This window comes from Nipponia nippon, unplaced genomic scaffold (assembly GCF_047370975.1).
Source record: "Nipponia nippon isolate SJK-2023a ecotype South Korea unplaced genomic scaffold, ASM4737097v1 scaffold_23, whole genome shotgun sequence".
In the NCBI taxonomy this organism is placed as follows: Eukaryota; Metazoa; Chordata; class Aves; order Pelecaniformes; family Threskiornithidae; genus Nipponia; species Nipponia nippon.
In genome coordinates, this window is record NW_028262340.1 from 1,976,044 (window position 1) to 2,002,709 (window position 26,666).

General features: G+C 56.9%; 2 protein-coding genes across 6 annotated transcripts in view; both read left to right on the forward strand.

Annotated features, from left to right (window-relative positions):
• The first annotated feature begins 106 nt into the window (after positions 1–106).
• On the forward strand, positions 107–18,500 carry SNRNP40 (small nuclear ribonucleoprotein U5 subunit 40). Of its 4 annotated transcripts, XM_087760866.1 has the most exons (12): positions 107–370; positions 541–670; positions 1,751–1,844; positions 2,678–2,843; positions 3,345–3,467; positions 4,484–4,604; positions 5,366–5,448; positions 5,873–5,934; positions 10,763–10,866; positions 12,276–13,183; positions 13,302–13,494; positions 13,791–18,500. In XM_087760866.1, the coding sequence occupies exons 1-10, from the start codon at positions 107–109 to the stop codon at positions 12,323–12,325; spliced, it is 1,197 nt and encodes a 398-aa protein (XP_087616992.1). In that variant the 3' UTR covers positions 12,326–13,183; positions 13,302–13,494; positions 13,791–18,500. The 4 variants fall into 4 exon arrangements, with proteins under 4 accessions (XP_087616992.1, XP_087616991.1, XP_087616993.1 ...); XM_087760865.1 differs by having other exon boundaries at positions 13,302–18,500; XM_087760867.1 differs by having other exon boundaries at positions 12,276–12,620; positions 13,302–18,500.
• Positions 18,501–21,304: 2,804 nt separating this feature from the next.
• The window catches only part of NKAIN1 (sodium/potassium transporting ATPase interacting 1), a 40,471-nt gene continuing 35,109 nt past the window's right edge, over positions 21,305–26,666 (forward strand). The window contains exons 1-3 of one of the 2 annotated variants that reach the window (XM_087760870.1): positions 21,305–21,426; positions 21,569–21,817; positions 23,053–23,112. In XM_087760870.1, the coding sequence (XP_087616996.1) occupies positions 21,764–21,817; positions 23,053–23,112 (114 nt within the window). In that variant the 5' untranslated portion in view covers positions 21,305–21,426; positions 21,569–21,763. The remainder of the gene's footprint in view (positions 21,427–21,568; positions 21,818–23,052; positions 23,113–26,666) is intronic. The other variant, XM_087760872.1, reaches the window with a different exon arrangement.

The window sequence follows — 26,666 nt, forward strand, 5'->3', positions numbered from 1 at the left end:
CGGCTCCTCTCTTCCGTCAGCCGCGCGCCGGAAGTAAGGCGGCGGAGGGCGGGCCATCCGGCCGCGCTCCGCCAGTCGGCGCGGCAGGAAGCGGCGCGGCTGACCAATGAGGGAGCGGGCGGGCGGGCGCGCGCGCGCGCGGCTGGCGGCGATGATCGAGCAGCACAAGCGGAAGGTCCCGGGCCCCGGCCCCGGCCCCGGCCCCGGCCCCGCTCCCGGCCCCGCTCCTGCCCCCGGCCCCGACCTCCCGCTGGTGCCCGCGGCGGCCAAGAGGCCCCGCCATGAGCTGCCGGGGGCGCCGGGCGGCGGCGGCGGCGGTGGCGGCGGTGGTGGAGGGGGGCAGCCACCCCCGGGGGCCCTTCTGCAGGCGGTACGGCGGGGCGGGGGCCTGCGGGGATGGCGGGGGGGAGAAAGCCCGGGGGGGGGGGGGGACACAGGGTGAGGGGGGAAGGCCCGGGAGGGGATGGCGGGGGCTCTGGCGTTGCTGGCCGTGCCCCTTGCTCCGCTCCACGGCATCCCCTCACCCGTCGCCTCCCGCAGGGCCCGCCGCGCTGCTCCTCCCTGCAGGCCCCCATCATGCTGCTCTCGGGGCACGAAGGAGAGGTGTACTGCTGCAAGTTCCACCCCAACGGCAACACCCTGGCCTCCGCCGGCTTCGACAGGCTCATCCGTGAGTGTCGGGCACCGCTGGCGCAGCCGGTGCTGCACGGGGCTGGGGCTCGCGTGATTTGTGTGGCTCACATCACGTGTGGCCAGCAGGAGCAGGGCAGGGATGGTTCCCCTGTGCTGGGCACTGGTGAGGCCGCCCCTCGAATGCTGTGCTCAGCGCTGGGCCCCTCACCCCAAGGCGGCCATGGAGGGGCTGGAGCGTGGCCAGAGCAGGGCAGCGAGGCTGGGGCAGGGGCTGGAGCCCAAGGCTGGGGAGGAGCGGCTGGGGGAGCTGGGGGGGCTCAGCCTGGAGAAGAGGAGGCTGAGGGGAGCCCTCATCGCTCTCTGCAACTGCCTGAAAGGAGGCTGGAGCCGGGGGGGTCGGTCTCTTCTCCCCAGTAACAAGTGATGGGACGAGAGGGAACGGCCTCAAGCTGAGGCTGAGTCCCCATCCCTGGAGGGATTTAAAAGCCGGGGAGATGTGGTGCTTAGGGCCATGGGTTAGTGGTGGCCTTGGCAGTGCTCGGTTAATGGTTGGCCTTGATGATCTTAAGGGTCTTTTCCAACCCAAACAATTCTATAATTCTGTGATTTCAGGCCATTGTGCTGTGATAGGGTTTTATCTCAGCCGTCAGCTTGCTGGGTCCTGAGTGTGAAGTGCTTCCCAAGGGGGGGGAGCAGGAAACTTCTGACAGCTCCTCTGGCAAGTCGCTGTCCCGCTGGTCCGCAGGTGGGGCTGGTAACACACCTGGCTTGTCACAGTCCCGTGTTTCCAGGTCCCTCACGCAGGTTGCCATCGGTCTGTGTCAGATTGCAGCAGTCTGCAGAAATGCAATTTTTAATGCTTTGGGTTGCTGAGGTGAAGTTCCTTATTTTTCTTAACAAATTTGGCTTGATCTAAAGCCATAAATCAGCTCAAACCAGCTGTCTGTCTTCGTGGAGTTTACACAATGTGCCTTTATGGCTACACATCATCCCAGATTGGAGACAGTAGTGGCGATGGTACATAGTTCGTTTTGCTGAATTCCGGGAGAACGGCTCTGTCCACAGCAGGGAGGTGTTTCCATCTTTCCTGTGCTTACCTCTCCCTTCCTTCCCCCAGTGCTGTGGAATGTCTACGGGGACTGCGATAACTACGCCACCCTGAAGGGACACAGCGGGGCAGTTATGGAGCTGCACTATAACACAGACGGGAGGTAAGCGGCGTGCGGACGGCTTTTGGCCTCAGGCCTGGCTCTTTCTGAAGGAAAAAAAGGACAAACTTCTTCACGGAAAGGGCTGTCAGGCCCTGGCCCAGGCTGCCCAGGGCAGGGGCTGAGTCCCCATCCCTGGAGGGATTTAAAAGCTGGGGAGATGTGGTGCTTAGGGCCATGGGTTAGTGGTGGCCTTGGCAGCGCTGGGTTAGCGGTTGGACTCGATGATCTTAAAGGTCTTTTCCAACCTTAACGATTCTGTGATTCTAAGATGCTTTCTGCTGGCCAGAGTCCCTCAGAGCGCCTCGTCGTTGCCCCTGCTCAGTCCACATAGGACGAATGCTTGTAGCGCGGCTCTCCCAGATAAGGAATGGTGCCTACTTGAACTTGAGCAAAGGATCCGGAATCACCTGTGACCCATCAGTGCCCTTGATTTCAGTCTCGAGGAACAGAGGAAAGTTAGTGTCGGTCATCTGGGAGACACCGGGGAGGGAAAGAAATCGAGTGAGATATTTGTTAGTTTAAAAGGCTGTTCCGCTATTGTGTCTGAGCTATTGCCGCTGAGCTTTCCTTCCTGTGTTCGTCCCAGATAGTGTTTGAGGAGGTGGAAAACCAATTTATATATATCTAGAAATGGGGCTTAATGGGAGTGCCTCCAGCGTAGCTGCCCGACTGTCAGTCAGCCTCCTCTGGAACACCACCTTTGTCTTGGTGTATGGGGAAGATTCTTCTCCGTGGCGTATTTCCAGCTTTGATCACAGAACTTGAGAGTAAAAAAGGTGGGAGGGGAGAAATGCTTCCAATACTGAGAATCTGACGGCGATTCTTCTCCGCAGCATGCTCTTCTCAGCATCCACAGACAAAACCGTGGCTGTGTGGGATAGCGAGACTGGAGAGAGAGTGAAGAGGCTGAAGGGCCATACCTCGTTTGTTAACTCCTGTTACCCAGCGAGGCGAGGACCCCAGCTTGTCTGTACAGGCAGTGACGATGGGACAGTGAAGGTCAGTATATTGTGCAAGGAGATAGTCTGGAATGAAAGTAAGATAAGATCTTTGAAAGAATTTTGGAGGGTCTTCCTGTTTAAGTGGGCTAAATTCAGCCTTTCGTTACTCTTATAATGTCATTATCTAAGAACTTGGATTTCAGAAATAAAAAATTCAAAGTAAAATTTGACTGCTCCCTTTTTTCTGTAATTCTGGGGGGGAGGGTAAGAAGATTCATCTACTCAGTTGTGCTTTTTCCACGGATCTGCATTAACCAAAGATGGGAAAGGCAAGCCGTTACTGAAATCTCACATGCCAGCCCCTTCTCCCCCCACCACTGCCGTGTTCCTGTGCTCCAGCCGCACCAGACTTTTACTGTTTTTTGTAGAGATCTCCTGAGATCTCAGAGAGGGAATTTCAGGAGAGCAGTCCGAGTCTCTGCCAAGCATCTGTGCAACTTCCTGAAATTTTGTCGTTAAATATCTGTACGCAACTTTTACAACTGCCGTGTCTTTTCAGCTGTGGGATATCAGGAAAAAAGCTGCTGTCCAGACGTTTCAGAACACATACCAGGTCTTGGCTGTAACTTTCAATGACACCAGTGATCAGATCATATCCGGAGGCATCGACAACGATATTAAGGTAGGACGCCCGTGTCCTCGTGTGCCTTTCCAACCGTGCGCGCCTTTTCCATCCCGTCACATCTTGCTTGTAGCAGTGCGTAAGACACCGCGTGGTCAAGGACAAACGTGGAAGCCCGTTGGTTAATTTTACAGTCACAAGAACCATGCAGACCTCCTGTGTCCGACCTCGCTGTTGAGATAGGGCCAATAAACGCCGAGGGAGTTGCTCCAGGGCTGTTTGCCATGTGACAGCCTGGGCAGCCGTGGCATTCCTGGCCAGGTGTCCCAGCTCTGCTGTCACCCGCTGGAGCCGATATGGTATGCTGGCTCTTTGGCAGCCTGGGCCCATCCCGGCGGCTCTAGAGCCATATATGAGGTAAACTAAAGAAAATGTGGTGACACATCCACGCTTGCTGCCCTCTGCTCCAGTTTGCAACTTACTTTGTCACCTGCCAGTGTGGAAAGTTCTTATTTAAGAGCGAGCTCAGTGCTTCATTCAGCTGGTAACTGAGATTCTCCTGATAGCTGTACGGTTGAGTCGGTCTTACTGTCCTTTTAGCCTTGGGCTCCAGCCTTACCTGGGCGTGGGGAACGTGTCAGAGGGCCATCACTAAGTGTAGCACTGGCATGAGATCTGTTCTGACCGCCCCTTGAAAGGCAGGAACTCTTTGGGAAAGAACAGCATGAAGTTTTGGGGATTGGACAACGGCTGCTCTGTGCCGTGCCAGTGGAATCTGAGAGCTGGGGGAGCTATGGACAGGTAGAGAGGGATTCCTGCATGCACGGGGCTGCTGGCATTTAACTCCTTGGTTGTTGGATACATGTGGTAATAAGTCTTTTAAGGGGCAAATTCCATTTTCCCTACAGGACACACAAAATTCTAGCCTTATATTTTAGCTATTCAGACCCCACCAACCGAAATTGAAATCTGATGTCATCAGCTGACTGATCACTGCCAGTGTGAAACGCTTTGGAAAGAGCGGTTCCAACAGTCTTGGCTGTCTGTTTGATAAACTGCCATGTTGTGTCTGAAAGGTGTGGGACCTTCGCCAGAACAAGCTCACTTACACGATGAGAGGACACGCGGACTCGGTGACAGGCCTCAGTCTGAGTTCGGAAGGCTCCTACCTGCTCTCCAACGCAATGGACAACACGGGTACGTCCTACCTGATGTGAGAGCCCAGCTGTGCAGACAGCTGTTGGCACTGACGCTACCTTCGCATGGCATTACAAAACAGCTCAAACTGTCTGACGTAGAAAAACAAGAGCCAGATGTGGGGATGGGCTGAAGGGAGTTTGGCTCCGGAGATAAAGCTCGAATTCCTGTTGTTACACCGGTGACAGTCGTGTCCTTTGCAGGGAGGGAGCAGCTGCGTCAGAAGGGTTTGTCGCGTCTCCCGAAGGGCAGCAAGGACAAGAGCTGTGGCACGCGTTATCTGCGCGGACAGTTGAACGTGGTCTCGGTCTGGCTCTTGTCGGGGCGGTTTGGCTGTTTCCCTGCAGCAGGGAATGACAGCACAGTTTCCAAACTGCTTGTCTCCTGCGTGGGGGTGCTCAGCGAAGCTGATCTGATTAGAAGTGTGATCATGGAGTGTGTTAGAGCAAAGCAAATGCTCGTGTAAGGAGACGGTGGCTCATTTGTGTAATAGTTGTTTTGGATTTTTCCCCTCCCGTTGGCAGTGGTCTTGGTGTAATTATAAATGTCTGCATTTGACCTTTCATATCAAAGCTTTCTGCAGGGGAAAGCTGCTGGTTTCCTTTTGCTTCTGGGGAAACTTAGGCATGAGGAGAACAAGGAGCATGACCAGGTCTTTGCTTGTTAGCAGCATGTCTTGGGAAAAGGAACGTTTCCAGAAGCTGACCTTGCCCCCGTGTCTCTGCCATCTTCAGCTAATTACTGTGAACGCTCTGTTGCAGTTCGCATCTGGGACGTGCGACCGTTTGCCCCTAAAGAGAGATGTGTAAAGATTTTCCAGGGGAACGTGCATAATTTTGAAAAGGTGAGTGTACCGCAGACCAAAATACGATTGTTTGTAAAATGCTGCTGCTATTAACTTTTCTATAAATTGTTTTTTAAATTCAAGTTTAAACCAGAAAGGCTTTAATAAGAACTCAAAGAAAGATTAATGTACAAAGTGGGATTCCAATTAAAGCTCCAGTAACAAGATTTCTTTGCTCGGTTCAGCTATAATTAGCTATAAATTAAGTATTTTCTACATTTACTATCTACTTTGTGTAAAATAACAAGGCACTGGATGTTTCCAGCAATAAAATAAAATCTGTAATTACCATCTCATTTTCCGAAGGGAGATCATTACAGTGGTGCTCATGATATTTAAAGTCTCGTGGTGATTTTAATTCAAGTAGAAGGGGAAAACTAAATCTTCCTTTGGAAATAGATCTGCGCATGTTCTTTTATTTTAGAATCTTCTGAGGTGCTCTTGGTCCCCGGATGGGAGCAAAATAGCAGGGGGATCGGCCGACAGGTGAGTTACCACTGCGTTCATCTGTTACCATCAGTCCCGAACAGTTTTGCAGGCCCTCTTGAAATGAGCTGGATCATGCCTAAAATGAATCTGAAGACTCCGAGTTGTGCCTAGAGGTGTGAAGGCCCGAACAAACCCCTGTGGTCTTCTGTGGGCACTGTCTGCCCTGATTACAGTAGCGATGTCTTTATATTGCCTTTGTGTCAGTGGAGGAGCACCTTAGAGTTGTAAAAATCTTCTTATTATTGTCAAAATAAGAGGTGGCAGTCACTGACCTGCTCCTCCACCTGGATGCCCACAAGTCCATGGGCCCAGATGGGATCCACCCGAGGATACTGAGGGAGCTGGCAGAGGAGCTGGCCAAGCCACTCTCCATCATTTATCAGCAGTCCTGGTCAACCGGGGAGGTCCCGGATGACTGGAAACTAGCAAACGTGACGCCCCTCTACAAGAAGGGTCGGAAGGAGGATCCCAGGAACTACAGGCCTGTCAGCCTGACCTCGGTGCCGGGGAAGGCCATGGAGCAGGTCATCTTGAGTGCCATTATGCAGCAATTGCGGGACAACCGAGGGATCAGGCCCAGCCAGCATGGGTTTATGAAAGGGAGGTCCTGCTTCACTAACCTGGTCTCCTTCTATGGCAAGGTGACTCGCTTAGTGGATGAGGGGAAGGCTGTGAATGTTGTCTACTTGCACTTTAGTAAGGCCTTTGACACTGTCTCCCACAGCATTCTCCTGGAGAAGCTGGCTGCTCACAGCTTGGATCAGTGCGCTCTGCGCTGGGTTAAAAACTGGCTGGACGGCCGAGCCCAGAGAGTGGTGGTGAATGGAGTCAAATCCAGTTGGCGGCCGGTCACCAGTGCTGTTCCCCAGGGCTCAGTGTTGGGGCCGGTCCTGTTCAACATCTTCATTGATGATCTGGATGAGGGGATCGAGTGCACCCTCAGTCAGTTTGCAGGTGACACCAAGTTGGGTGGAAGTGTCGATCTGCTGGAGGGTAGGAAGGCCCTGCAGAGGGACCTGGCCAGGCTGGAGCGATGGGCCGGGGCCAACTGGGTGAGATTCAACAAGGCTCAGGGCCGGGTCCTGCGCCTGGGTCACAACAACCCCAGGCACCGCTGCAGGCGTGGGGAGGAGCGGCTGGGAGCTGCCCGGCGGGAAAGGACCTGGGGGTGCTGGTCGACAGCCGCTGAACATGAGCCAGCAGTGTGCTCAGGTGGCCAAGAGGGCCAATGGCATCCTGGCTTGTATCAAGAACAGTGTGGCCAGCAGGACCAGGGAGGTGATGGTGCGCCTGTACTGGGCACTGGTGAGGCTGCCCCTCGAGTACTGTGTTCAGTTTTGGGCCCCTCACTACAAGAAGGACATCGAGGGGTTGGAGCGTGGCCAGAGCAGGGCAGCGAGGCTGGGGCAGGGGCTGGAGCACAAGTCTTATGAGAGGCTGGGGGAGCTGGGGTTGTTTAGTCTGGAGAAGAGGAGGCTGAGGGGAGACCTTATTGCTCTCTATAATTACCTGAAAGGAGGTTGTAGCGAGGTGGGGGTCGGTCTCTTCTCCCTAGTAACGAGTGATAGGACGAGAGGGAACGGCCTCAAGCTGCGCCAGGGCAGGGTTAGGTTGGATATTAGGAAAAAATTCTTCACCGAAAGGGTGGTCAGGCATTGGCACAGGCTGCCCAGGGAAGTGGTTGAGTCTCCATCCCTGGAGGTATTTAAAGAACGGATAGATACAATGCTCGAGGACATGGTATAGATGGACTTGGCAGTGCTGGGTTAACAGTTGGACTCGATGATCTTAAAGGTCTTTTCCAACCTTGACGATTCTATGATTCTATGAAAAGCTGACTAGAGAACTGTTTTACTGCTTATGTTCGGCCACAGGATCCAACACCAGGACCAGCAGATGACAGGAGTGTGGTTGTACCCTCGCGGTCGTACCAGCAGATGCTTGTGAGAGCCTGAGAAGTGGGGAGTCTGGGGAAGTGTGTGTAGTGAGGGGTTACACCGATAAGGACCGCAAGACCAGTTAAATTGCTGCGTGGCGGCTTGCAGGAGGCACCAGTGGTGTTCCAAGGATCATTCTTGATGCTTAATTTAATTAACGAGTAAGAAGAAATAGAGATCTGACTCAATTAGCACATATTGGACTTTGAAATGAGATATTCTGTAAACTAAGGCAACTGAGGAGTAGAACGGGTAGAGGGAGGAAGCCAGCAGAGGGTCCATGCCAGGCACTGAAGGTCACCGTGAAGGATACCAGCCTTCGCTGGAGCAAATCTAGACGCACTCGCAGTGACATCGAGACAGGAATTCCTGCAGGCTGGAGTCCAGGGCATGGAGCAGTAGTAATCAGCTAATTAATGAGTTTCTGATAGAGGACAGGGAGAACTTTAGCTCTCACTGCTCCGATATAGCGGGGCCAGCTGTCACAGCGAGTGACTCTCCCTTCCAGTCCTGCAGGGCAGTACCGGAGGAATGCTGCGTGTTAGCCTGCTGTGGCTGATCCGTTCAGCGGCGAGCCTTGGGCCGTTAGGTTCTGCAGACGCCGATGTAGCTCTGTGGTCTGACAGCAACTTTGTGGTGACATCCGTGGGGAAGAGCACGCAGCCAGGTCCCGGGGCAGGTTAGGCAAGGCCACTCAAATCTTCCTGCTATCTCTGAGCTTTTAATTTTTTTTTTTTTTTTTTGAGGCGTATCTGCTGGGAAAGTAAAGTGAGATGAAACAAACCTTTCATTTGTCTGAGTACAAAATAGTTCCCCAGTGATTACTCTCTTCCTCTGCACTGGGTGGAGTGTGTGTGTATGTTGGAGGGACAATTATCTGATTTTTTTTTTTTTTTTGCTGTTGAGCCCTTCAGAAGGGTTATAGTAAAATCGACTACTTAAAGTGCTTGTCTGCTTTGCGATACCAAATTAAAAACACATCAGCAGAGTGCTTCGAGAAAGCATTTGATACGATTCTTGCCTGCTAGATAAAATAGTTGTGCTTGAAGAAATGCTGCTTTAACTAAGATTCATGACTTAAGTTGCAGGCTTGAATTTTTCCCTTTTATGTGTTTAAAGAAAATAAGTTAATGAATAACACCAGCCTGAAAATGAACGCTCCTAACAACGCAGATCTGTGTTGGTACCCAGTGTCCACTCTGCCTAGCCAGCAAGTGGTATAAATGATTCAGTGCTTTTGGGGGGGCAAGAAGCTCGCTTCTATTTCATCTAAAAGACAGGCTAATTGTAAAAGGAAAATCTTGGGTTTTGTCCGGTCTGCAGAGCCCTGACAAACGGAGAGGAACAGGTGAAGCTGAGGAACCCACTGTTGGTGGTGTTGCCTAAGCCTGAAAGGGTCCGGCCTTGGTATTCGGAGCTTGGGCTGCTGAAGGGGCTGTTGATCCCCCGCGCGCATGAATTCATGCGGGCGAGACATGGGGATGCGCAGTGGCATTTGCAGCAGCCTTTCTTTGGAGGAGTGTAATGCAGTAGATTGATTTTACCTGTGTTTTACGGGCTGTCCCCTGTGCCCTCGCCCTCTGCAGCCCCCAGTGGATAGCCCGAGTGATGCCTCTGGGCCTGCGGGCAGCAGAGCTGCCCTTCACGCCAAACCCAGCCAATTACTGCCCTGCCGCTTCCCTTCTCTGCCCCAGCAGATTTTGGTTGAGCTGCCAGTCACCTCCCTAAAGAGCAAAAGGAGAAAACAGAGCGAGTGTAATTCAGCACTGGCAACTTTCCCGAGCCACCGATTTTTTTGCAGAGCTGTGAACCTTGTAACAAATGCCGTTCCACGTGGCGAGGCCATTGCGTTTGGGAGGGAGGGATGCGACGTTCCCGTGCAGGTGGGGTGCAGCGTCACTTTACCTGGGTTCTAGGATGTTGCTCAGGGCTCTTCTCCTTTTGATGTATTAAAAATCCCCACCCGCTCCTCGGGATGCTTACTGTAATCGGGGTCAAAGCACCGCTCTGCTTCCCGGCGGAGCTTGCATGTGGCCGCCACACTGCAGGCAACAATCAACACCCGTGGGGCACAAGCGGTGACCTCGGGTACAGTGTGATTTGCAGCAAGGCACCGTTTCCCCCACTCTCTGAGACCATTTATAAGAATAATCTGAAAGCTGATCCGTGCCTGGTGCCCGCAGTTTCTTTCTGACCCCCTGCCTGAAGGATCCCGGTGGCTTCTGCGCTGCCCTTCAGCCAAGGGGCGGTGCTCAGGCAGCGGTGGGAGCCCGCGGCGAGGCCTGCAGGAGGATAACCAAAGGGCTGGGTGCAATCCGATCGGCCCCCTAATAAGTGCTGGGAAGGGAATCATGACTTTAATGGCACAGCAGGAAGAAATCTGTACATAAAGCTGTTGGCTGTGGGGGATTACACTGTAGCAGGGGCTGGGGGAGCACCCGAGCTCCTCGCCGCTTGCCTGCCAGCCTGAACCGCAGGTGGCCGCCGGGCTTGCAGGCAGGTACTTGTGAGGGTGAGAACCCTCCTCCCCACTCCCAACACTGATTTTCTCCCTTGGCCCACTGTGGTGTTGCCATATTGAGGGTCTCTGTGGCCTCACGCATTCAAATCCGTCTCTGTGCCCCGAGGGGTGCGATGGGGCTGCCGTGCCATGACGGTGGTGAGGCTTTCAACACCAAGTTGACACGTTAGCTCCTAGCTGCTCAGACCTCTGTTCTCCTGGGTTTGACAGTGCAGCATTTTGCTCCTGAGAAGCTCCTTGTTTATCCACATTAAGAGCTGCATCTATTTCAGCCCAGGTGGTAAACTGCTGCAGGAAGAAGCTGTTGGTGTGAGGGGCAGCTGCTTTCCCTTCTGAAATGCCTGCTCTCATAATGACTCTCTTGTAGGTTTGTCTACGTGTGGGACACCACGTCCAGGAGGATTTTGTACAAGCTGCCAGGCCACGCTGGGTCGGTGAACGAACTGGCCTTCCACCCAGAGGAACCAATTAGTAAGTCCTCCCCACCTCAAGTCAGCTGGGGAAATAGTTTCAGGGCTGGCTGAACTGCTGATCCTCTGGAAAACAGCCCCAAAATTGCCTGTGGCCCAGAGCCCCAAGCATCAGAGACAAATTTGGGGCTAGCAGATGCCTGCCTGCTCCTCTCCTGCAGAGTGGAGTTGGGCTGGGCATGCCCTGGGGTCCTGGGCTGTAGGAAGCAAAGGAAGCTCTTTGTGCGGCGGGTTTTGTCCCCGCTCTAGAGGTATCCTGCACGTGGCACCACGTTTCAGCGCTGGTGGCTTTTTCAGAACCATTTTAACCCCCGTGCTTTAGCCAGGACCAGGTTTCTTAGCGCAGTGTGCGGCCCAGGCAGGACCGTAGGGTGCTGTTTGTTTCTATGGAAACACTTGCACCATCGGCCAGGTCACCACGTTGCTCCAGCCAAAATTTGACAAGAGTCAACCCCGGAGTGAAGCCAAAAGCTGGGTTGTGCCGAGGATGACAGTCTCTGCAGCAGGGCAGTGAGTTATGGGTTTGTTCCTTGGTTATTCATTGCCCTGTCTTCAGATTGGAGACGGATTCAGAGCGGAGCGATCTCTCCTCTCCAGTTTGGAGCGGATTGGTTGCAGTTGTTTTCTGCTGAGCTCCTCTTTGTGAATCAATCAGTCAGCTTAAAATAAAAATTAAAAACCTACCTAGGCGTTGCATGCGAGTTATGCAATTGATTTCTGTTAACATCTGGGAACATTAATCTTGTAAATCGCTGCACCCGCTTCGCAATACTCATCCACACGGGAGGGGGCGAGTTCACGTAGAAATTCCCCAAATCTCTCCTGGACTGGAATGAAACTGCTGTCAGTGTCAAGAGCAGCGCTTCTGGGTCATTCTCTTGATGCTTGTGTCTTGAATCCCCTGAAGAGCCTTTTCGGAGTGAAGGTGGTTCGGTGGCGTGCTGTAGTTGGGCGCCAGCCGCGTTTCGCCTGTTCTGATAAAACCCTGACGTGCCGGCGGGGCTTTCCTGGCCAGCCTGTGCCCTCTAGCGGCATGCAGGCCTGACGGCAGTGCCAGGTTTGCAATCTGAACGCTCCTTGCAATGAAAATAACGCTTCAGGATGCCTGAGAGCGTTAACAGCGTGTTTATGCGCCTCTCTCTACCATTTTAATGCTTAGACATTACATGCGGTACGCCGTTACGCCTGCCTCGGGACAGGGGGAATGGCAGCCGCAACGTGCGGCATGTGATCAGGTGTCAGAGTCATAAATCCATGAAGTGTTTTTGGGGAGCAAATGAAATTTGGCTTTCTAGATCACTTACAGCAAGCAAAATGAGTCGTTCGATTCAAAGGGTGTGTCGTTAGCGGAGGTCTCAAACTGTCGCCTTTAATTTTCACGTTCCTCCCTTCCCCTTCTCTCTCCCGCAGTACTCTCCGCGTCCAGCGACAAAAGACTGTACATGGGGGAGATCCAGTGAAGCCGACGAGGAGACGGTGGATTCGTGCCCTCGCGATCCTTGGTTTGCAGAAGCCGGATTGGCTTCCCTCTCACCGGTGCCAGCCCCCCTCACACTTGTGGCGGTGGGAAAACGTTGAAGCAGCTTGATGTGACAAGCCGCCCTCTCGCAGGCTGTAATGTCTGGCCTGGTCTCGCTGTACAGCTTTTTTCCATCCCCCCCTTCTTCGGGGAGGAAGGAAAATTTGGAATTGAAAAGAATTTCGTTTTGGCTGTACCACCGACTATTAAACCCTTACCCAGATCACTTGAAATTGGTAAAATTTGTTTAAATTCCGTATGTGGCTTGTATATTCCCTGTCCAGTTTCTCTTGTTGTTTTTTTTATACGGTCAAAACTGAAATAGATAGCTTTTTACAAGAACCGTGTGAGTGGGATTTATTGTTCTGGTTTACTTTTCTATTGTACAATATTAAATCAAGGCTCTCACTCGTATATAACCCGGGGAAACCATAGACGTTAACTTCAGAAGAGCAGCTTTATTTTTTATTCACGGCAATAAAAATGACCACACTTGAAATAATTATTAGGCTACTGCTGGATCCTATTTTCATGTTTTGAGTAAAATCCAGCCTCCTGCTATAAATAAATGTGAAGGGAGTGAGTTTTCTGTGACGGGCGCTGTGTATTCAGAGCTCAGCAGTGGGGGAACCGGCCTGGCCGCGTGTTCCCCTCTCCCCAGGCAGGCTGGCAGCAGGGTGGTCCGAGATGGCGGCCGCTCCTGGAGCAGGTTAGGTCCGTACCTCACACACCTGCGGCTGACCCGGGCTGAGCCTCGGCTGGTTGTGAGAACACGCCGGGAGGGTTCCCCATGCCACAGGTCATTGTCTGATGTTAACTTGCCATGAGAACCTGCTGCATTTCTCTTCTGAATGTGTCCGCCTCAGCTTTCATCCTTTTTCCTCATTTTTTCCCCCCCATTTTCTGCCTTGGCTCAGGTTGTATCAGGCGTTTCTCACCTCTCGCTGCCTTTCTGCCCCATCCCAGAGGAGGCTGCCCGAGGGCTGCAGTTCAGCTGGGACGATGGAGCGTGGACACGCGATGCTCCCACCCCAGCGGTGCCGTGCCCTAGGACTGTCCCACGCAGGCGCGGCCAGCGTTTGACCAGGAGGAATCTGCTGCAGCTGCCAGGTATTTAAGAGCTGGGAAATGGGAACAGTTTGTGCAGCGAAAAGGGAAGAAGCGCAGTGTCCCCTTGAGAGCGTGTCTTGCCCTGCTTTGCTGCAGTGGGCAGAAGAGAAAAGATGGAGGATGGCACATTTGGGGCCAAACCAGACCTGTCAGCTTTTAAGGAGGCAGGGAAACGTGGCTGCGTGTTCCCCAGGAGGCGAGATGATGTCTCCTGGGTGTGGGGGGTGTGGCACTGTCCCTGGTCCCCGTCACCCGGGATGGTTCCTGTCCCAGCGCCGTGTCCTTCTGTCTTGCAGGCTGCCCCATCCCTCGGGGCTGCAGGACCTCGCTCACCGCAGTGTTTCTCTTGAAGCCCTTGGGGCTGGAGCAGAACTGGTCTCGGCTCCTGGTTCCTAAATCATCGCAGTTAAAGTCACTTTGGGTGCAGGCAGAGGTGGGGTGGAGAGCACGGACGGGTTTCACTGTCGGGAAACCATCGCCTCCAACTGTGCCTCCTTCACTGACCCTGTTCATCCATGGGTTGATGGATTCGAGCATCAGGTTTGAATGCTCGGACTCAGCAGAGCTCAAATCCAGGGAAGCTCAGCTTCACCAGCGCGGGTCTGGTCCCTGTCGGCTGCCGACATCCACCTCCCGTCATTCCTCCGATTCCCAACGGGAACGGCAGGCAGGAGCCCGCAGGAACGGCTGCTGCAGCCCTGGGACTCTGCGGTCATCCCCGTGCCGCTGCTGTCCCCCTGGGGGGAACCGTGCCCGGCCGGAGCCCAGCATCGGGGAGGTGATGGTGCAGACAGGGGAAGACCCCTCGCCAGATCACAGTGAATGAATGTATCTGAATGCAAACAAATCACCCTTCAGCTGAAGAGGCGGGCGGGGAGAGCTGGAGGCAGATTTATTTTTAACTCTGCGGAGTATTAAATAACGTGCCCTGAAACGCATGTAAATGAGAGCTGGGACTCCAGCCGCGATTCAGGATGGAGCTCCCCAGAGGCACTGGCGTGGGGGCCCTGTGCCCGGGGACCCACACCGTGCCTGTGTCCCCGCACCCAGGGCTGCTGGGCAAGGAGGGTGCCGGCACGTGGATTTAGTGCTTTATTAGACGCTGTTATAATCCTTGAGGGTTTAGGGTTTTATTTGAATATATGCCCAAGTGTCAGAGGGAAGAGAGACTCTCAGGGCTGAGCTGGCGGTGCTGGGATGATAACCCTGCAGTTTACTGAATCTTGCTTGTTTAAAAGAAGAAAAAAAGGGTTTGGGTTTTTGTTTTTCCTAATTCCCAACCCAGGAACCTGCAGGGAAGCAAGGGAGGGGCGTCTCTGCCTGCCGCCCTGAGTCCTGGAGGGTTTTGTTGGGCAGCGGTTGCTGCGCCCCGGGGGTTCCGTGGAACCTGGGGGTCCCGTGCAGGCCGCTCAGCAGGCGGCAGCTCCCAGCACCAGGCAGTGCGGGCTGGATGGATCCGCACCCCACCCAGGGGCGAGCGGGTGTCCCCTCTGCCCTCAGACACCCCTCCATCACGTTGGCACAGGCATCCATGGAGCTGTGACCCAGATCAGGGAAATGATCCGGATTAACGCTAAATCCCCCGGCCCCGCGGGAGCAGCGGGGCAGATCGAGCCGGGCGCCGCTTTGCTTTGAGGGCATCTCCCTGCTGCACGCACTGCTGCCACCTGAGCACTAGCAAACTCACCGCAGCAGTGAGTGCCCAGCCCAGCTTCCCAGGCAGGTTCTTGCGCCCATCCCAGTGCTGCAAGATAAATCTCTGTTCCCCAGCGCCGGGGAACTTGCAGATCAAAGAAACACCTGATGGCAATGGCAGGGTGAGGAGGGAGACGTGGGCGGTCGCAGCTCTGAGTTACCGCCGCCAAATACCATCCGCAATTAAGGCCGGATCGATGCCCAGCCGCTTGCATCGGTGATGGATCAGACCACGTGCCAACGGCCCAGCCCCTGGGGAGAGCCCGAAAGCCGATTTAGGAGAGGCACCTGCCTGCTCCTAACGGGACATGCGCTCAGTGGATCGTAACTGCGGCGCTGTCGGGACAGTTTGCAGATTTAATATAAGTTGCTGTGGGGTGGTACCTGGAGCTCAGCAGGTTTAATGCTCTGCAGAGCCCCACGGGGCATCGGTGAGCGCAGCTGGCCCCGTGCCACCTTCCCCGGCTGCGCCCTGCGTGTGCATACATGTATGTACATGCACACGCGTGCACATGTGCATGCACAAGCCCATGCACATGCAGGCATGTACACGTGCATGTGTACACACACGCACATTTGTGCATACACACACGCGTGTGGACACACATGCATGCACATCCATGCGTACACATGCTCACACAAATGCCCTCACGTGCAGACAGGTGCAAACATGCACACATGCACGCACACATGCACGCTCACAGCCAGATGCACAGGCACCCGCACACGTGCACCCACACGTACCCACGCACCCCCCAGACACTGCCAGGGCCAGCGCCCCCACCAGGCCTCGGGGGCAGGGCGATGCCCCACACCAGGCAGCCGAGCACCCGGGGGGATTTGGGGCCGCTTGCCCCCCGGTTCCCGGCTGCTGCCAGCCGCAGCCAGGCGAGCGCGGGCCCCTCTTGGCTCCCATCCCACGCCGGAGCCGTGCCAGCTCCAGGGCATCGCAGCAGCAAATCGTTAAAGGCATAATCCGAGTGCAGAGAAAATTGTTTTCTTGAACAGGTTTATTCCTCCAAGGGAGGTATTTGCTTGAGAGATTTCCACAATAAATTTAATCTGTCCCGGGATCCAGATAAAAGGCCTCTGTGGGATAGAGCTGCTCTGGCAGGGGGCTGCTGGCTGCTTCCCGGCCTTTCGGAGGGGCCTGGGAGGGACTGGCAGTGACCCCGCGTGGCCTCACGTGGCTGTCCCCATCCTCGTCCCCATCCTCATCCCCCGTCCCCATCCCGGTCCTCGACCCTTCAGCAACACCAGCATCAGCGAGCGATCCCGGCCGGAGGCGGCTGCGGTACCCAGCGCACTCCGGCGTGGGGCAGCGGGCCGGATCCTGCGCTGGGTGCTGGTGATCCCCGTGCTGGGCGCAATGGGGGCATCACCGGGAGGTCCCGGCTCCGCCGAGGGCAGCCCTGGCCCTGCCACCCCCTCTGACCACCTCCCTGTCCGTCCCCCAGCGCTTTGCCCACCTTTCCCCGCTGCCGCTCGGAGGCTTCTAATGAATTCTGATAGTTACAATAAGCACGTGATAATTTCTAAAAGAATGGAAAACAATTATTTGCTCTGTTGGGGGATTAGATGATATTTAGTCTCTATTTAATGGAAAACTAATTAAATTACATGAGCAAGTGAATAGGAATTTTTTGTTAATTATGAATTTTGCGAGCTACACAGGCTAAATGAAGATGGATTCTGTAATCTGCCGCGCTTTTCGCTAGACGCCGAGATAAGATGACAACTGAGAAAGAATGGCGTGAATGCATTTTAATTTCTGTATCGATTCAATAACAGCCGGCTGAACAGCGATCCATTACCGGTGATCCGCGGGAGCTGGCATTGATTGGCAGGCTGCTGGCTACTTATGTTAAAATCGGGGAGAGGTTGGTTAAATAGATGGGTGTTTATTGCTGGAGGTGGTCGGGGAAGTCGCTTGGTTTGGTTTGCCCCGTCCTGGCCCTTCCCGTGGTCCCTGCGGGGCCGGGCGGTGGGGGTGCCCCGCGTCGGGGGACACGAGGTGTCCCCTGGGGCTCCAAGGCGCTGGGCCTTGGGGCTGCTCCCAGGGGAAGCGAGGAGGGATGGGTCTGATGCCCAGATTTGGGCTCCCCATCCCAGAGAGCTCCCAGGGATGGAGCAGCCCTGACCCCAGAGCCGGAGCCCCCCTGGCCCTGGGACCGGGCTGGCCCTGTCCCCAAGGCGCTCTGTGCCAGCGCAGCCCGGAGGAGCCGTGTCCGTCCCTGCCGCCTGCTCCAGCCCCGCTGCCCCATGGCAAGGTGCTGGGCTGCACCTCCTCGCCCTCCCCCTCGCACTTACTGGTCACAGTATCTAAATATCTGACGAAATCCCACCGAGCTGCTCCGCCACGCCGGCCACTGGTTCATTAGGGGCTTGTTAGCCCAACTCCCGGGGACCTTCGTCCCTGCAGCAGCAAAGGTGTGCGGATCGGGGCTCTGCACCCGAAATCCGGCCGCCCACCAGCCTCTGGAGGGATTTAGCTCGAGCCAAGCGCAAACCCCATCCCCGTTAAGGGGAATGACCCGACCGGCTTAATTACGCACGACCCATGCCGATGATTTGCACGTTTTTACCCCGTGCTGATTTACATAATGCATCAGAATAAATATCTTTTCCCCGTCACCATAACCCAGATAGATGGGGCCCCTTCGAAGATTTCTTTGCCAATAAACCTGGCAAAAATCATCGTTTTGTCTTGTTTTGACAACTTAGTGCTGTTAATTACTGCCTGAGTGGGTAAAAGATGCTCGTGAGTCCCCTTGGCTTTGTCTCTGCGGGCACCTCACTCCGAGGCATCGCCAGGCCCAGACAACGCTTTCAGCCCAAAAGAAGGAAAAAAAAAATCAACCCCAAGAGCCCAGGAGGAAAAGAAGGGGAAAAAAACCAAACCCAACGCCAGGGCTCAGGGCTGCAAAAGTGTGATGTCCCGTGTGCGTTTTCTATTGACCTAAAACCTCCCTTTTTTCCCTGGTTTTGCCTTTTTTAAGGCAGCAAACGGCGTCCCAGCCCGCCTTGCCCTGCAGCAGCTTTGCGCCTGCCTCTTCCCCCAAAGAACTCTTCGCTCCGTGCGGTGGGAGCGTTGCTGATGCTCATCCTGGGGCGATATGTTTTATTTTTCGGTGCCATTTGGAAATATTGAATCATTCTGATGGTGGATGCAAGTGCCCAGAGTCCTGGTGTCCCGGCAGGTAGCCGGCCCCACGCTGTGTGTCCCTCCCTGCCGGCGGCCACGGAAGGGGAGCAGGAGTTGCCAGTGGTGTGATTTCTTTCTGTGTCAGATTTTTTTTTTGGGGGGGGGGGAGAAAAAGGGAAAAAAATAAAAACCCACAATCCTTGTGTTGGTTTTCTTGAGTAAAAAATAGCCATTTTTGGGTAAAAATATCGGTTTAGTGAAAAAAAATCCCTATTTTCATGTGTTCTGTGTGTACCCCTGGCAGACAGATCTCTCTCTGGCACAGGGACAGAGGCAGTTTTTACTTAAACCGCCCCTTTTTGGTGGGAGGAGATGATTTTGTGTAGCCGGGGACGCGATCCCACCTGGCTCCTCCTGCCCCGGGGACGGAGCGCTTGGCCAGGCCGGATTCGGCCCCGCTGCCGGAGCCCCTGGGCGGGCAGAGCGATCGTCTGCCGCGGTGCAAAAGCTGGGCGCCAGGGTGTCCCCGTGGTGACCGCGGTGGCCGTGGGGGACACCTCCTGTCACCCCCCCGTGGGATGTGGGGTGGCAGCGAAGCAGAGGCTGAGCCCCGGAGGGAGAAGGTTCCTCTCCCGTCTCCATCCCAAAGGGCCGGGATGGGGGCTGGAGCCGTACCCAGGCTCCTGGAGGGCAGGGATGCAGGATTTGGGATGAGGCTCCGGCATCGCCGTGGGTGTTGGGGAAACTGAGGCCCACCAGGGCTTGGTGGCAGCTCCAGGTGCAGATCAAAGCACGGATCTTCACGGCTTCCTCCTATCCCCGTGAATGGGTAACGTGCTTCTGATTTAATTTCCTCCTAATATTTCCTCTGTAATTTTGGTCATCTGAGTTTTTTCTTGCAAAAAAAAAAAAAAAAAATAAAAGCCAAGGGTTGTGGGGTCTGGAGGGTGGCAGGTTATGAGCGGAGCAAAAGCCAAAATGTTGGGCTCCTTTCCCACCCGCTCGCGAATGAAGTTATCTCCTCGCCTTCTAGGGAAGCGCCTTGACATGCTATATTGACCTTTTTTAATCTAGAATTGATTCTTTGCGGAACTCCACCTGGCCAAGAGCCATTTTCATGATTTTACGTCAGGGGGTTTGGCCTTTCTCCGGTATTCTTTGGAGCTGACGGGGAGGGTTGAGCTGAGCGGATTTGCCCAGCCGTTGCCAAGGAGATGCTGTGGGGCGGTTGGGTCCTCATCTTTTTTTGACCTGTGGGGTGAACCCGGTCCCTCTGCTCCGGGTTAAATCCCTGAGGAGCCCACAAGCTCGATCCTGGAGATGGGGCTGGTCCCCCCTGTTATGGCCCCAGATAACCCCTAGGAGCCTGGGACACCTCTCCCTGTGGGATGAGGGCGACGGGACCTCTCTCAGGCTCTTGGTGAGGACGTGGAGATGATGGAGCCAGGAGCGCCAGGGGCGGTGGAGCCAAGCCCCCAGTGGGGATGACACAGGGGGGCCGGGTCCCCGGGTGGGACCCTCGGCAGCCTGCACGGCGTGGGCGTACGCAGGGCTGGTGGAGGTTGCAGCTCACCGTGTGCTCAGTTAACCAGCCTGAGACAGCGTGGAACAAATGCGGAGGTCCCCGTGGTTCATACGCCCGCTGGCTCAGTCTGGGTCCAACCACCTCGCCCAGGACCCCTGGTTAAGAGCATCGCTTGGTGAGCCCGCTGCAGTTTTGCGGCATGGTTTTTGTGTTCATGGAAGCCAATTGTTTTCTGCAAAGCCCCGTCCTTCAGCCATGCGTGGGCCTCCCAAAACGCTCCTGGGAGCGCAGAACAGCTGGGAAGGAGAGAAATTCCCACCGCGGAGGATGAAGGGAAAGCTCCAGGTGTGGTAGGTGCTGTAGGCTGGTCCCAGCAGCGCACGGGGATGCGTGGTCTGGCTGCGCCTTTGCAAGCTGGCCATGGTCTAACCAGACCGACACTCGCACACAAATACATCTGTAAGGTTGCAGCCCCTCAGATCCTGTGCAGAGCGGCTCTGACACCTGAGAGTGTGGGGGGCTGGTTTAGGAGATGCTTCCTCATAAAAATCAGGGCTGAGGAATAAGAAATCATGGAATTGAAAAGCAGGAAACTGTTCCCAAGTCCTTCTGCTGGGTGGCATTTCGGAAGGAGGTTTCTAAAGCACTGGAAAAGCAGCATCCCGGTTATTCCTTGGCAGCTGTGCACTCTCCGATCCCCCTGAAGGTGTGCTGTGAAAAAAGAACAAAGGCGAGCCGGGTGGGTGGCGGTTAGGGGCCATACCCTGCCAGCTCTGTCTGCACCCATCTCCTTGCCCAGAGCTGCTGGATCTGAGCCTTGCGAGCCCGCTGGGAGCAGAGACCCAAAGGCGATGGCTGGGTGCTGGCTTGCCTCTGGCCAGCGGTCGCTCCCGGCCCTGGAGCCGCGTGTGCTGGGCTGCGGAGCAGGGCTCTGCAGGGGGATCTTGGGGGCTTTGCTCCCAGGGCTGGGCCATCTGTCCTCCCTGCAAGGCCAGCTGCTGCCCTGGCAGGGCCACCCCAGGGAGCCCGCAGAGGAGGCGGCTGCGGGGTCCCTGTGCTGCGGGTCCAGGCACCACCCCCGGGCCGCAGGGCCGAGGGAAGGGGGAGGGCAGCAGCTCACCAGCCCTTTGCATTTGCGAATCGCCAGGATTTAACCCAGCCCCACCTGGCTCCGGAGGAGGAAAAAAAAAATAAAAATAATAACCTGCGATTCAAAAGACAAATACTGACGATAACGAAAGGCGGGCGCGACCAGGAGCCGCGCCTGCCGCCGGCTGCGGCGAAGGGACAGCGCTGCCCGGCGCCCCCGGAAGCCGCCAAGGGCTCGGCGCGGCGCGGCGTGCCCGGCCTCGCCTCCCCCCGCCCGGCCGCGCCGCCCGCCGGGCCCCGCCGGGAGCGCGTCTCGCCTTGTTCCGGCGGCCGCGGCCCGCCCTGCCCGGCGCGCCCCCGACCCCACCCGCCGCCTCCGCCTCCCCGCCCGCCCGCGGAGCGCGGCTGTGCGGGAGAGACAATAGAGGGGCCGGGCGGGCTCCGCGCAAACCTGCGCGTCCCGGGGATGGATGGCGAGGTGTGCGCGGCCCCGGGGTCCCTGCTCCGGGGGCTGGGGCTGTAGCGGGCTCGGGGGGAGCGAGGCTCGGCGCGGGGGGAAGGTGGAGAAGGGGGGCGATGGCCCTTGCTGAGCCCAGCCCGCCTCTGTGCTAACCTGGCAGGATGCGGGAGACGGCAGGGCTGCTGTGAAGAAAGTAGCGGGGCTGGCCGGAGGCTGGAGAGCGGGACATGTTGCTGGTGCCCCCCTGATGCTCCCCGGGTGGCGGCTCTGCTGGCGAAGCGGAGGCTGGTGAGGAGCTGGAGGACGGCGACGCGAGGCCACGGTGGGGGAAACCCGAGGCTCTGGCTGGGAAACCATGGGGAGATGCAATGGGAGATGTACGCTGGTCGGATTCTGCTGCCTGCAGCTGGTAAGGCGAGGGGCCGTCTGCGCTCATCAGCATGCCGGGTTGTGCTTTGTGCGAGATGTTGGCTGTCACCGTTACCCACTCCGGCTCAGCGGTGACCTTGCTGTGGGACCAGCTTGGGGATGCTTCACTGCCACCCAAAAAAAAAAAAAAAAAGGAAAAAGAAAAAATAATAATGAAGGAGGAACGAAATGCCACCCTCGTCCCCTGCCTCAACCCAGCGCTGCCTGGAGTTGCGGCTGGGGGAGATGGATGCGAACCCGTTCCCTGCACTGTCAGCGCCTGGGGATGCGTCTCCAGCAGGTGTGAGCTTTGTTTCCAACTGCAATCTCTTCCCTCTGAGTTCGCTCCCGCCTGCGATTTCCCACCCCGGTGACTCCAAGGATGTTTCTTGGGGCGCTGGTCCCCTGAGCTGGGGCAAGAGGGAAACTTGGAGCTGCTGCCAGCACTTTGTAAACTCTCCTGCTTTCAAGCGGGACCTGTCTGCCCGCGGCCGGGAGACGCCGGGATGTTGGGGCAGAGAGAAGGGAGAGGTTTAATTTTAATAGGATTGTCGGTCTTTGTAATAATTAGGTGCCGTGCTTGCTGCCGCCCGCGAATCAATCTTCATCAGGCTGCTGACAGAGGAGCGGGCGAAGGGAGCGTGTGGGGTGTTCGGGGGGTTTTCTGCTAAAACCAGCGCCGCCGAGGTTGCAGTTAATTATGCCGCCGGGTGATTTGTTAATGGAGAATCAGCATCCTACAACTTGCCCCTGCGGCCATGCCGGGGCTCGTCGCGGTGAGGAAAATGAGGAGGGGATGGCCAAAACGTGTGGCGGTCAGCCCGTGGTGCCCCCGGGGACTGGGGGTGATGGGGTGGATGGAGGCAGCGATGGAAACGGGCTCCGGGTCCGCTCTGGAGGTGATGGTGGCATCCTGCTGACGGGCACTTTCCTCCTGGCGTTGCTCTTGTTCATTCTCCATCCTTCGGAAGGTGGCGAGCGGGAAGGGGTCCCCACCTTTGGGTGGAGGGGGGCACCGGGCTTTCCTGGCAGGACATGGGAAGCTTCGAAGCCGGTCCTGAACCTCGGGGGGAGCAAAGCCGCAGTGGGCTCATCCCTGGGCTGAAGTCCTGACGTTCCCAGCGGGAATGGCCTCATGTGTCCCCGCCTGTCCCTCCGGTTCAGTCTGTAAAGTCTTGCTCTGCGCTTCACTTACCTTCCCCCTTATTCATGATAAATCCGACGGGTGTTTTCCAGGTGTGCGGGAGTTTCCTGGCTTTTGGTCACTTCTTTTTTTACCACTCGGCTCCCGAACAGGTTTGTTGGCGTTTATTCCCTGATATATCCCAGACCCAAGAGATTTTAATCTCTCTATTTTGGGGGAAGAAATGAATCGGTGTGAGCTCCCGGGCTGGGAGAGCAGCTCCTGCTTGCACCCGGAGAAACTTTGTGCTGCAGATTGGGGTCGGGCTCTCCTCCCCACCCCTCGCCCTGTGTGTCCCGGTGCTGCTGGCATCCCCAAAGGCTTGGCTCTGACATTGTCCCTTACCGATGGCCTTTCCACCCCAGGCTCTCCCCGTACCCCAGCTCATCCCCTCCCAGCCTGCAGGATGCTCTCCCAAGCTCCTTCCCGGCTCCAGAGGCAGCAGCTTGCATCCCACCGGCCGTGGGGAGATTCCCCCCAGGCACCCCATCCCACAGCAGTGGCACCCACTAAGGTGCCGCTGGGTGCCCTGCCCGGGGTGGGGGGGTCTGGGTGCCCCCCCACAGCCCCGGGCTGAGCCAGCCCCAGGGCGGTGGAGGTGGCGGGTGCCATCAGGGTGTCCCCTTGGGTGACCGAGGCCAATATTCATCCCTGAGGTGGCGTGGCCGGGGTGAGCAGACCAGGTGGTGCCAAGGTTTGGGAGGGGACGATGGGGAGCGGGGATGATGCCTGACCCTGGCTCTGCTCCTCTTCTCCGCTTTGGCTGCTCTGTGCCACCCCCGACATGGGGACGGCACCACGGGACTCCACGCCTGTCTGGGGCACGTGGCACTATGGGACAGCCGTGCTCCCAGTGCCCCCAGCCGCTGGGGCCAGGGTTGGACTGGTGTGTGCTGGGACTGCTCGGGAAGCCGTACCCCATTGCTATGGGGCCAGCTCATGCCAACAGTGGGGCTACCCAGCGAGCACGCTGGCTTGCTGAACTTCCAAATCACTGGCTAGCCTGTGCCTCAGTTTCCCTTAAATGAAGCAGCGTGGGTGAGGCTCAGCCTGCCCCAGGGTGATGCCACCATCTCCAGCTGGTCCTCGCTGCCGGGCCACCTTCCCACAGGCACCTTCCCGCAGCTCCCCGGCTGCCGCTGTGACCCCGCAGGCAGGTTCTCGTATCTCCACTGGTTTCCTCAATATTTGCAACCTGGGCCCTGGGGGATGCGTCCCTGGTCCCTCATCCTCCCTGGACACGGGGGATGCTCGTGGTGGCAGAGGATGCTTCACGGCTGCAGCATGCTGGGGGGGTGCTGGCACCCACTGGGCGCAAGGTCCATGGACAGGGTCCCCCATGCTGGGGTGGGAGAAGGCAACAGCCCTGCCCAGTGCAGGCAGAGCCCTGCCTGCTCCACCCCCTGCAGCCCAGACCTCGGGGCAGCGGTTGCACCTGAACCCGTTTGGGAAACTGATTTTTGGGCCGTGGCACAGCGGGGAGCCAGGGCAGCCGCTTCGGAGCATCCAAGTATCCTACATGTTCCTTCTCCACCGCTCTCGGCGAGGCGATGCTGCAAGCGCTGGGTGTCTCCGTTCCCAAGGGACAAGCAGCACCCACCAGATTTTGCCTCCATTTGTGCTTTTCTCCGGAAAAAGCCAAAACACCGCCCGGGAATCCACTTGCCAGACACACACCAGCCCTGCCCCACCTCGAGAGGGGCTGCCGGAGATGTTTGTGCTGATGAGGTGGGATGAAATCAAAACTCTTGGGTTTTCGCCAGTCCTCCCCATCATCCGCGATACCGAAGAACCGGCTGGGGGGTTTGCAGCGCCTTATTGAACCTTTCTTCAGGATGTTGTTGTTGGGAGGATTTATCTTTTCTTTATGCGAAGATGAAAGCTGCTGAGGTGGTTGGATGGAAAATGAACCTGGATGCCGCTCGCCACTGCCAGCGCAGGCACGGGGGTGTGAGAGCTGCAAGCCACCACTCTTGTTAACTCTGAAGCCTAGTGGTGTCGGTTGCAGATCCGCACAGCCGTGCTGCTGGCGGGGGGGTGTACCCAACCTCGGAGGCAGTGATATGGGACATCGGGATGTGGACTGCTGGAAGCTGAGGTCTGGCTGGATCCGGCCGGCTGCTGTCACGCGCCCCTTGGCCGTCCCGCTCCGCACCCTGGGGCCGTGCTCGGGCACTGGCGCAGGGCAGGCTCCTTCTCCATCCCCAAGTGGTGACCCCATTGCCTCCTGCTGTGGCATGGGGCTCATCGAGGGGTGGGATGCAGCCCCAGCCCCGGAGCCAGGTGGGGACAGGAGATGCTCAGCGCTCCCACCTCCGCCTGGCGGAGCTCCGCGTCGCTCCGAACCGGGGTTTCATTTCCTTCTTTGTTTCTCTCCTTCTCCTTTAATTGGCTGGAAAAGCAAAGCTCAGTTGGCACCTCCCGCCCGGCTGAGCCTACCGGAGCCTGCCAGGCTGGCGGTGTGCGGTGCCGTGCCACGCTGTGCCGCGCTGTGCCACGCTATGCCATGCTGTGCCATGCTGTGCCACGCTGTGCCGGCACTGGTATCCTTCCTCCCGCAGCCTCCCGGGGTCGGGGTGCAGGGAGAGGGGCTGCCCGTCCATCCCATCCTGCCCGCCCGAGCCGTGGCGTTCGCACCGGGCACCGAGAGCCTCCAGGATGCGACTCCCCGTCACCGAGCCTGGAGAAGGAGCTAACGGGGTCGGCTTAACGAAGGATGGGCGAAGGGAGAGGCTGGTCCCATCGCCTGCATCCCTCAACCCCCCACCGGCCCTAGGTGACACCCCCTTCCCCAGTGGGACCCCGCTGCTCCCTCGGGGGCTTCATGGCCCTGCTGTCCCCTGCTGTCCCCGTCACCCTGTCTGCCCTCATTTGTCTGTTTTTGGCCACCAACCCTCTGGCACCGGCGAGAGTCAGCCGCCTCCGACATCTGCCGGCATCTTTTGTCCTCATGCGGTTCCCATCGTGCCCGGGGACGGCACGAGGACAGCAGGGCCGGAGCTGTCCCCGGCCACCTTCCCACTGCCAGGGAAGGGGGAAAGGAGCCCGGGCTGAACTCTGGATGGGGGTTTTCAATTACACAATTAAATGCACAATTAGGTATAATTACCAGCGCTCAGAAGGCGCGACTGTTCATAATAGGCATGTAATCTACTGCAGTCACTGTTTATACTGCTCGGCTCTGCTCCCTAATGATTATGGAAAGCTTTCACATTTGCATGGTTGCCATGGAAATGGGGGGCTGACGGAGGCCTCAGGGATGGCGAGCCCCTCGTTTCCCCGCAGCCGGCTCCGCGGGATGGCACACGATGGGTGCGGTGATGCCTCTGTGCCTGGGGGTGCTGTGGGGTGGTGGGTGCTGGCGTGGAGGGATGGGGATGCTCCAGGGATGGGCAGCGCCGAGGATCCGGCGACAGCCCCAAGGTGGGAATTGCGTGTGTTAGAGGCATAAAATACCCCAACCTACCGTGTCACCTCCCCGAGTGACCACCCCAAGAGCCACAGGAGGGACCGCGGGTGCGGGTGGCCATGGAGAAGCATCCCAGCCTGGCGGGACCTCCGCGTGGACGCGCATCCTCCGGTGCAGCCGCATTATTCACAGGCAGAGCTTTGCTTGACAGGCCGCTATAAAGGTTTATTGGCGCGCGTTTGGGAAGGCAGAGCGTTA